General features: G+C 36.3%; 1 protein-coding gene across 1 annotated transcript; it reads right to left on the reverse strand.

Annotated features, from left to right (window-relative positions):
- Positions 1 to 1,360: 1,360 nt before the first annotated feature.
- Positions 1,361 to 11,481, reverse strand: LOC117319561 (prostasin-like; the record flags this gene model as incomplete). The annotated part of the gene is made up of 5 exons (XM_033874350.1): positions 1,361 to 1,610; positions 2,170 to 2,324; positions 3,353 to 3,615; positions 4,573 to 4,661; positions 11,389 to 11,481. Coding segments are annotated over 5 exons (762 nt in total), but the record flags the coding sequence as incomplete, so codon positions are not given.
- Between the last annotated feature and the right edge of the window lie 661 nt (positions 11,482 to 12,142).

The following is a 12,142-nucleotide window of genomic DNA, read 5'->3' on the forward strand; positions in this document are numbered from 1 at the left end:
TTCTCGTCTATTATGACACCTAGGTCTTTCTCACTTTCTGTTTTTTCTATGTCGGAGGTGTTGTTGAGCTGGGTGAGGGTGTCGTTTATTGTCTTTTGCTTAGATCCCATCTCCAGGTGTTTACATTTTTCAACGTTCAGCTTCATCAACCAATTTTCTGTCCATTGACACATTTTGTGTATGCTGAGCTGTAGATTAAGTTGTTCTTCCTGTGTCGTCAGCAAATAGTTTGATAGTACATTGCAGCAGTTCTGGCAAATTATTTATGTATATTAGGAAGAGAATTGGCCCTATCACACTTCCTTGGGGTATTCCGCTTAGGACTGGTATGCTTTCCAATTTTACACCATTTATGACAACTTGTTGAGTTAGACCAGTAAGGTATTCAGTAATCCATTTTAGCAGTTTTCGAGTGATTCAAAGTAACAGTTGTAATTGAATTGTAGTGTGATGTGGTCACTGGGTCCAAGACTTTGTATTGTAGGTTACTGATCATGTTCTCTCCATTGGTAAAGATAAGGTCCAGGACAGATGGTGTTTGGTTCTGTCTGAACCTTGTTGGTTCGGTGACATGCTGGTACCAGAAGTTGTCTTGTAGTTTTTCCAGGAATACCGTGTCTGGGTGGTTTACTCCTACTGTTGTTGATGCGGCATTCCAATCAATTTCCTTGACATTAAAGTCTCCTAGGACAACGTTTGTGTGTACAGGTTGAGTTTTGGGTTTCTTCCATGAGTTGAGATCTACTTTGTGTATAGTATAATAAGTCTGATCCGAATAAAAAGCAGAACGCGAGCAGTCATTGATGAAGTTTATGGTCTCTGTATCTTGTCCGGGTATTCGGCTGATATCTTACAACCTTCTTTACTATATTTTGTTAACAGAACAGATAATTATATTTATTACATTTTTACCAGTGAAATATCAAAAATCCCTTTTGCTGATTTGACCAATCAAATTAATGATTAGAAAATACAAAAATAATTGACCAATCAGAAAGCCCGACATATATGTCAGCACCTGGACAGGGGGAACTACTTTTTTGTTTACAAATTATCGCTGTAGGCCTAGTTAGTTAGCATACGGGGTAGGTTTTTCGTTGATAAAAAATGTAATAAACAGAATATCTAACAGTGTCTTCAGTGAGTCTAATATTTTGATATTTTCACTCGTGCTGCGCACTCGTGAAAAATATCAAAATATTAGCCCCATTCGTGAAATATATTTGGTATTACTGAAGACACTGTTAGATATTCTCTATATTCCTTTAAATCGCGTATTGAATATTAATTTTAAAGCAAAACAAACCATGTTACATACTTATTTTAATATGCATTGAGTATTTTTAACATGACAGACAACCTTAATACATTGTATCGTTTATTTGATATCAAAACAACAATCTATAATATATGATAGTTTTAATACAGTAGACGGCAGTATGAAGGTTTTAATGAGAGTTTTTGACTTGTTGTATCCACGACAGGAAGGATGATACTCGTGTGTAGACACCAGGTGTCCCGGCGTCACCACAGCCGTATCCCCAGGATACCACGCCAGCTAGCTTGTATACTCCGTTATGTTTACATACCAAAGGTCCACCAGAGTCACCCTAAAGCAGAAAGTCATATTAATACGGCGTTAATGATCTAAAATCTGACTCGATACACACCAGACATCAGATATTCACATATTTGCATATTAGATAACAGAGCCGAAAGTAACACTGTATCATACAGATGTGCGTCCTATCATGGCCCGTGTGATACTAAGATATTGATCTATATATGTCTCTGATTAAAGGCGGTGTAGGAAACCCAACATAGAAAATGGGAAAGTCTGGGCGGTGAGGTACAATAGCATTTAAAATTTACAGCACATGTGTACAAAGAAAACTATTCCGTAATGTCCATGTGAATGCGATACTTCACCATTGATACATGTATGTTAAACCCATAGCATTATTTGTGACTTTCACATATTCTCTCTTTTTTTCTCTTTTTTTCCCACTTCTTTCTTCCTGAACGTGACTGTCCTTGTAGCGGGGGTGTTTTCCCTATAAACATTCCTAATCTAAGAATTATAATCCTTGGTTATGTCCCCTACCTGACAAGCTTCTTTACAACATAAACATTCCTAATCTAAGACACAATCGCTTAATTTCCCCCTACCTGACAAGCGTCCTTGCCACCCGCGCTGAAGCCTGCGCAGATATTGCCGGAGTAGATTGCGTGTCGTCCAAGGTAGTATTCACATTGACTGTTTGTTAGGATGGGGATGTCAACCTTCTCAAGAAACCGGGTCAATGGAGCACGGCCGTGCTCATCTGGCAAAATACAATAATTTTATTGACTTCAATTACGGTTCAAACCTTACCGATGTCATTGGATGAGTTGGTAGTTTCGAGTCAAATTCAATATACTCAATTTGTCACCTTATGATATCGACAAAACAGGTTTTAATCCTCCTATCTAATTCAACGCACTTCATTTGAATCGGGGATCGTTTTTTTAATAATGAATAATTGCTGGAGCTTGTGTTGCAATAAGTTACTGCAGAAACATAGTCTTACTTTAAATGAAGATTTTCATAGACCGCAATACAGATACTTATTCCTCAAGAAACCATATTTATAACAAAGAAAGGTTTGTCGAGCGTTTCCCCTAATCTGTCATATATTTTGATTTAGAACAGATACAACAAAGCATTTCAACTTATATGGAGGAGTAGAAACTGAAATATTTGTTATTTTATGCATAGCTATATATAAGCGAGTTTTGTCGTTTAAAAATCTATTAGAAGGGACAGTACGCTGTCATGACGTCGGAAATTGGTTACTGTAAATAGTTTAATATCTTCCGTTATATCGTGACTAAACGGAAGTCAAGTTCAAATATGAAATCTCTGAAAAAGGGCAGTTTGATACAAATGTAGTCGCATTCTACACTGTCTTGTTATAATGATTCAACGTCCATAGAATCCAAATTCATCTCTAAAAGCATAATGTTTTGGTCAAGTATATGATATCATTTATTTTAGGATCTTTAAATTTACATTATGTATTGAGCGTGTTATAGGGGGATGGGTATAGTATTCAGCATGATACCTTAAAAATCAAATCAACATATTGTATCTGCCAAATATATCGTATATTTGATACGATATCCAAGTTTGGTAGGGTCAAAGGTGACTAACAAAATGTATATTTATAGAGATATAAAAATATTTTTATGGGTGTATTTCATCACATCGATACAATATTTGTATGATTAGTTTGTTCATATTTCTTGTTGAAAAATAATTTAAAACAAAAAACTAGACTGTATAATGAATGCCATATGATTGATAACAAACCATAGTAGGTGGCGCCCCAACCAGTAACCGTGCACGTGTTAGAGTCAAAGTCTTCATTGCTGTTTGGCAAACATGCCGCTCTTGCGTAATCGCCAGAGAGATTGACGGGTGAAGACAACTTCATCATGGCAATGTCGTTATGGTTATTGTTGGAGTTGTATCCGGAGTGGACAATGACATTGGACACGTGGTGTATACTGGACGAGTACACGTGATGTTGATCATGTATACCGACTCCGACTGACCAGCCATGGTGGTTTGTACTGCAACATAATTATATAAATAGATGTACCACATGACAGTGTAATACATGGATAACGTGAAGCAATATAATGTGATGGTTCATGGATATTGGCATTCCAGCTGCATAGTCCAATAGATAGCTTTTGTGACTGTGCGGTTGAGTGTCGTGTCTGTGTACCGAAGTTAACCAACGTCGAGCGTGGCCAGCTCTTGGATGAGTGACTGCTCCGTTGTTCCCCCTGTCCACGTTACATTTGGTGGCAGCGTTGGGATTCGAACCCAGGCCTCAGAAGAGTATTATTAAATGGATAACATGAAACAATATACAGCAAAATAGTGTTATACATCGATCACGTCAAGCAATATACATACAAATGTATATATGTACTATAGTACTGTTTAATGTTATACCAAATATACCGTCATACTACCGAACATGATGTGATACTACCGTATATGCCATCAAACTACCGTTTGTGCCGTCATACTACCGTATATATGCAGTCACACTACCGTATATGCCGTCACACTACCGTTTATACCGTCATACTACCGTTTATACCGTCATACTACCGTATATATGCCGTCACACTACCGTTTAGACCGCCATACTACCGTATATATGCCGTCACACTACCGTATATGCCGTCACACTACCGTTTATACCGTCATACTACCGTATATATGCCGTCACACTACCGTTTATACCGCCATACTACCGTATATATGCCGTCACACTACCGTATATGCCGTCACACTACCGTTTATACCGTCATACTACCGTATATATACCGTCACACTACTGTATATGCCGTGGTACTACCGTATATGCCGTCACACTACCGTTTATACCGTCATACTACCGTATAAGACGTCACACTACCGTATATGCCGTGGTACTCCGTATATGCTTGCACAATACCGTATATGGCGCCACATGACAGGTTATTCCGTACAAAAAGACGGTCAATTCTTACTCTTCGAAACAGTGAGCAGCAGTGACCACCCATTGTGAGTCGATCAGGGTTCCACCACACAGGTGCTGGTTAGAGTATCTCAGAGATACCTGTGTAATACAAAAAATATACAGTGAGTGTTAGTAATGAGAATCTTTCCGTTATCGTATACTACAGACAGTTGAAACTCGTCTTATACACTTATACATGTATGTCATCTGCTAGGAGTTTCTATACTGTATGTAGAACAATCTAATCAAAATCTAGATGGTCATTCTCACTACGTTACATGAACATGTAACAATATCCAAAAGGGGTCACGTCAGGGTGACCTTTTGGATTAGCCAATCAAATGACTACTTCCAGTATCGTATGGAGGGTTAAAAGGGACATAAGTCAAACATACTATTTTCAATCTTTTTTCTTACTTTTTTTTACTTTTCTAATTGCAACTTCTCATTATTTGTCATTACTGATTTATTTCTCACAATTTTAATGCTTCATTTTACGTTATTACTTTTTTGGATTCAAAACTCTTTATTTTAACATTTTATCTTCAATTGTGCATTTTATTTTTTTGTTTTTGTTTTTTTTTACTGTTGTTAAGATTTTATATTTAAACTTTAAAGTTCTCCAATTTTACAACTTGTAAAATAACTATTTTTGCTAAAACATGTTACATGAAAGATTAAAACTAAAAATGAAGAGAGAAAGAAAGGGGGAAAAGTAAGAAATAGAAAGTTAGAATTATGTCCCAAAAAACCCTTATGCAATTTTTCATCTTCATTCTATCGCCAGAGGGTGCTCAAATCAATCGCTTCGGAAGTAAGGATTACTCCCTACAGCAGCCATGGCAACAGTGACTCTCAAATTCCTACCAATGCCCGACTGAAACACTTCATCATTGTTTGGATTAAGCTTTGGCCCTAAATTATACACTCACTGCTTTTTATCCTTAATATTCGAAATAATATCAATATTATATCCTCAGATGATAAAATCCTAGTTTAAAAAAAGTGTTTACGACACCGAGCCCGGATTTTCGTGTCTGCTCCGGTTGAATGGCACAGGCAGTAGGCCAAGAGCTCGAAGTACTAGACTGGTTTTCGTAGTTCCGCATATCATACAGCAATCTAATTAAAATCTAGATGGTCATTCTCACTACGTTACATGAGAAACGTGTAGTGATAATGACCATCTAGATTTTAATTAGATTGATCATACAGCGCCCGTACTGCCAGTTCCAAGACTTCGATATAACGGTTAGACTTCCATCAACCGATGATTTTGCCGAATATTGATACAATATATTAAATTGTAAATTTCATTTCGGGACTTTCCCCATAGTTCAAAGTCAGTATCAAGCGTCTTTGTCAGTGGTCCGTGTCAAGCAAATTGGGAGATTGTCTAATTTTTTTTATTCGAAAACTTCTTCAGTAGACTCTAGTGTTGGGAATCACTAATAAGTTCATTATCAATCATCATCATATCGATAATTGATCGATCATGAATATAACTTTAGGGAAATATCTTATTACCCATGTAATTTAATATCAAGAACAGGTGAGCGAGTTATCTCCCTTTTTCTATCACAGATGAAAATTAAGTAATTAGCAAGTTTTAAATTATTTATGTGAATTTGACCAATAATTCATGTAAAGGAAGCTTAATAATGCATAATAAATCATATTTTTATTTTTAAATAACTTTTTCAACCTTTTATCAGGTAGCAGTGTACACCAGTTTGCCCTGGAGTTTCTGAAAATTAAGTGGCAAATTATCTCTTACTCTTATATATATTTGCTTTGTTATTTGTTAGCTTTGTTTATCACCCTTTGAATAGCCAGCTGAGTCAGTTTGAGGCAGGGTCACCTTGTAGTAGTTAGTGACTACCTCTGAACAACATGCAGGAGACCTGTCTGTCCACAAGCCATCCAGGAAATGGAGCTTACCAAGCAAAATAAATAATATTTTCTTTTCAAATAAATGATTTAAACTTCTTGTAAGGTAGCAGTGTAGACCAGTTTGCCAAGATTTTAAAAAATAAGTAGCATCTTTAAGTCTGAGGCTGGGTCTCCTTGTAGTAGTTGGTGACTACCTGACTGAACAACATACAAGAGGCCCATTGCATGCCATCCAGAACAAAAAGGGTAAAGTGGTCTTGTCCAAAGACATAACAATGACAGCACATACCGGACTGATTGTCAGCTTCCATTTTCTTCTGCAGGATAACTGTTCAAACTATACTTCTTCTATATATATAATACTAATATACTTTGTGTATTTGGTTTAACTTCCTATTAACAGCTAAGTTCATTTAAGGACGTGTCAGGTTTAGAGGTGGAGGAAAGCCGGAGTACCAGGAGAAACACTACTGGCCTACGGTCAGTACCATGGCCAGTTAACTTCCAACGTAGGTTTCGAACTAGCAACCCAGAGGTGGATAGCTAGTGATATTAAGTGTCATGACACCTTAACCACTTGGCCACCGCGGCCCCTCAATAATAAATAATTAACTATCTTACAGTGGCAATAGTACCAAAGAAGTGAAAATTGTGGAAAATTTGTTTCTTAATATCTAAATGGCTTGAAATTGAGAGAGTACTTCTACAAAATGAAATGAAAACCATATTTTATGCAGTCTCAAAAACATTTTAATGAATTTTTTTTAAAGTTGTTTGTTTGTTTTTGTTTAACGACCTATTAACAGCGAGGGTCATTTAAGGACGTGCCAGGTTTGGTAAAATTTTCTCAGAACAGGTTTCTCGCACATGGTTTTCTTTGGCACATGTAAGCAAAGGGTTGAAATATGTTGATATGGAATTGATAATAAAGCAACTTATAGATATTTGAAAATTTACTAATTCATGAAATTTCAAAGTAAACTATTTTGTAAAATTGTGATAGATAAAACCTGGTAACTCTTTGATTTTGTCAAATAATTTTCTATCTGATAATTTTTTGTAATAAATTGAAATTTATTTTATTTTAAAAGATAAAAAAAAAATGCATGACATCTTTCTATACACCCAAAGCAACAGAATTTTTCCTAATGCAACATAATAATTGACAATATTTTAGCTTAAAATTTGCCAGAACAGCTTTCTTGCATATTGCTTTCTTTGGTGCATAAAAGTGAAGGGTTTAAATATATTTGAAAACTTATTTCATTTATTAATCAATGCAACAGATGATATAATTTGACAATTTAAAGCATTAATTAGAACATATCTATATTTCATTAAGAATTTGAGAAACAAACTTCTATTACTGAAAAAGAATTATTTAATATACTGCTAGTGTGTACTGAAGTACATGTACAGTATACGTAGTTCCTTGAAAGTTCGTGTCATCGTACTTAGCTAATGTGTACGAGATATGATTCTCGAAATGTCGTTGCTCCACAACATAAACAAATATCAGCTGATCAAGACATCAAAGCATAAACTAACGACACAGCAATTTCATTAAACAAACAAACAATAAAGACATTTTAAAAATATTACATATTTAAACGTCGCCTGTCTCTAAAACGTGAATGAACACGTAACATTTACACTAGACCTAGGAAACCTACTGGAAACCTACGACTCCATAAGAGATTAGATTTGTTATCGAAAAGATGAACGTTGGTCTAGCTGATTGACCCACTTCCGTCACAAAAGTTGAGCGATGTCGTAAAACGACACGGAAAAATCGTCAAAAAGAAACATTTTATGGGTACACAAACGGTGTCTCAATACTAATAATTACATATCTAATAAGCACAATGCCTAGGATTTAACCGTTTTGATAAAATCATAATATGAAGTTACCAGTCGATGGTTGTTGGGGAGCGCCCCGTGATTATATATTTATGTTTATATTTTACTGCCCCCTGGTGTTAGAATAGTTGGAAAAAATGCATCAAGGGTTTTTTGGGACATAATTCTGAAACACTTACATTGTTGTTGTGAAACAAAATATACTTAAATAACCAAATAGGAAAAGAAGAAAATGGGATATTAAACCACTAAATTTGAAAACCATAAAACTATCAAGCAGAAACTGAAAAAAATGACATATTAAATCAAAGTTTTTGGTCACAAAATAGAAATAGCCGACTAATATCTAAAATTGTTAAACACAATTTTACTTAGTTTATAGCATCAGTCTGCAGCAATAGGAATATGAAACAAAGAAACACAAACTATCTACCGCTGAATAAAAGAAATTTAATATCAACACTTATCACGATGTAAAAATAAAGAAATGAAAAAATAAAAGATAAAGAAACAATAATCAAAACAATAAGTTAAATGGTTAAACAAACAAGAAAAGTTAAACATATAATTATGTCCCTTTTAACCCTCCATAGTATCGTGGAAGTGAATTTTATATGTCCGAATTACCACGACTAGAGTGCATATCTTGTATAATCTGTCAATTTGTTTCAAGTCATTTCGTCCCAGAACGGATATTGTTATATACTGTGCCGAAATGGTTTGCTTCAGATGCATGCTGTGACGAAATGTTTTGCTTCGATGACATCGACAAATTGCCAATTCGACCAGAAAGTGAAATACACACATCTAGAGGTCACCCTGACGTGACCCCTTATGGGATGTTGTTAGATGTTCATGTAACCGTATGTAACGTACTGAGAATGACCATCTAGATTTTAATTAGATTGTATGTAGAACTGACTTTTTTTGTTGAAAAAGCTAAGTTCTTTAGTTTTTGCCTTAGAAAATCAAAGATTGTGTGTGACTTGAAAATCATTCAGTATCCTGTGGGGCTCGCATGCTAAAACTTGGGTCAACAATCACGTGGTTTAGATTTCTTAACCAATTAACGTGTTTCAAAAAATAGACACCGGGAAATTCAAATTATATACTACAAATGAATGTATACGTTAGTGGAAAAAACTTGTCTATAACTAGACGTTTATTTTTGAAATCCTAGTTATAGCAACACATTTTCTTATCGCCTTCACGTAAATACATAAATATCATTATTTGTTGCATAAATGAACAATTCAAATAGATCTAACACTGAAAGATGATAACAATCGAATAAAGAGTTGAATACATAATATCATTTTTGCTCCAACAGTAAATTTGGATGTTATATGAGGTATGGGATCCACATGGTGTGCTGCTGGGTGTCTTCGGCAGTATGCTTCAGTGAGGTAGCACTTTAAATCGGCAAAAGTTCCGACCTATCACAAGGAGACTTAACACGATCATACCACAGCCTTCCAAAACACACATACGCACTCGCCACACGCATGCATGTCGCACGCACGGGAGGCCGTCTTTAAATGGCCTTAGCTGTTAATAGGACGTTAAACAAAATAAACCAAACCAAACCAAGGATCCACATGTTGAAATATGTACCAGCTTACAGACACCGCCTTACAGAATACTCTCTGATGGCCTTATTCCGATCATCTACTTTGGTATAGTATACGTAACAGAATCTTTATCAGAAAGGTCAGAAATATTCTGATAAGGCTTCGCATTGAATCGCTCAAATGTACCATTTAAACTGTGATACATCTCTCTTTTCTGTACCCTTGTAACATAGCTAAGCTGAATGTCGGTGACCATAGCTGGTTCTTCAGGAGTATAATTACCAGTTCTAAGTCCTTTAACTCCAACTTTACAAAAGCATTTCCTCACAAATGCCGATCAAGTTGAGCTCGATGCTGCTTTGTGGTTGCTTTGTATCATATTTGTTCATAGTTATCACAGATCACAATAACCTACTGATAGGACGTAAGGATTGTACCTGCTTTCTCTATTGCATGGTCATAGGAGACGACACAATCTGGGAATATATCATTTATATTCTTTCCAATTTCCTCTCCTGACACTGCCTCACATTTTGCCTTGTAGGTGAGTGTGGGCTCGCGAGACTGAGAAAGTGTGTTCTTTCCCCTGGCCGAAACAGTTTGGTTTGGTTTGTTTTTGTTTAACGTCCTATTAACAGCCAGGGTCATTTGAAGACGTGTCAGGTTTTGGAGGTGGAGGAAAGCCGGGGTACCCGGGGAAAAACCACCGGCCGACGGTCAGTACCTGGCAACTGCCCCACGTAGGTTTCCAACTCGCAACCCAGAGGTGGAGGGCTAGTGTTAAGGTGTCGGGACACCTTAACCACTCGGCCACCGCGGCCCCTGGCCGAGACAGACCATAGTCTATAACATTGTATTCGATGCCCTTTGCCTGCTTTGTCTGTTAGAACAGGTTCGCCCGTTGGTACGTTTCAGTATAATGTGTGTAATCACGCTTCCGGGTCCAATGCATCAGTTCGGCGTGACGGCACTACGAACGTTGGTCAGGGAACCAATCACCCATAGTTACTGATTCCAGTTGACAATATTGTGACATTGGCGCCGTACAAAACACTTCAAACTAATACAGACTAGTTGTCTTACTGTGTTAATTTCGCGATTTCGATATGTAAACTATTCGCGTTAATTGGGGTAATTTTCGCGATCGATCCACATTCGTTTGTAGTACGAGATTACCCAAATTGATATCAAAATAATACGCGTGGGTGGAATTTTCGCGATCAAAAGGAAATTAGCATAAATTTTCCCCTGGCATACATTTCCAAGTTTACAGTATCTGTACGGTGGGGCGCAAAAGTACATCTGTTTTACTTCGATATTTTCCAAAGGGTTCAAATAAGATATGTATACAGGGCGACACTCCAGCCTCCGAAGGTGTATACCGCCACAATATGAAAATGCTGTAAGGGGTCTTTTAGGAAAAAAAATTACACGTAATTTACCTCATATTGATAATGTTTGTATATTATGTTGGTTTTTTTTTATTTGGGATATGTACCTACCTGCCAAGGGAATTCTCCCTTGGTGGCAACGTGCCCGCCCACAATCTTGTTAGTGTGAGTAGATCCGATATTACTGGTTCCACATTGGGCTACAATATAGAATATCGGGGATGTAATAAGACATGACAATGTTTAAAAAGGGCACAAAAGGGGCACAAAAAGGATTACTTTCCACGCAGAACATTTCTATTCTGTCACGCAAACAAGTTGTAATAACTCAACGTGCAGAATTCATACATATAAATTCGAGGTCAATTTTTAATGTTAGATGAATTAAAACCAACAATATACAATTAACATTCACAATGAGATGTGATTATTAAATCATCCAATTCGTTTGCAATGAATATTTTCATATGAGCATTAACATTCCATTTATTTACTTATACATCATTATTCTGTTTTTTCCCCATTATTGCTGTGTTTCAATTACAGTCAATGTGAATTTGATAGAATTAAAAATAATGTAAAATAAGATATGACGAAATTAATTTCAGAATCACAAGGTACATATACAGTGCCACTCCTAACCTTCTATTGAATGTTCCTAACAAGGAAAATTTAGCTCGATCGGGAAAGTCGTATGTGTTTAGTAAGTGTTAATTTGACATCTGTTTAGAGATAGGAGATAAGCGTTAATGTCGGACATACTTATACCAGACTTTGGTAGGGTCAGTCACAGTTATAACACAGACTTTGGTAAGGTCAGTCACAGTTATATAACACAGACTTTGGTAAGGTCAGTCACAGTTAT

Source organism: Pecten maximus, unplaced genomic scaffold (assembly GCF_902652985.1).
Source record: "Pecten maximus unplaced genomic scaffold, xPecMax1.1, whole genome shotgun sequence".
NCBI classification, from domain to species: Eukaryota; Metazoa; Mollusca; class Bivalvia; order Pectinida; family Pectinidae; genus Pecten; species Pecten maximus.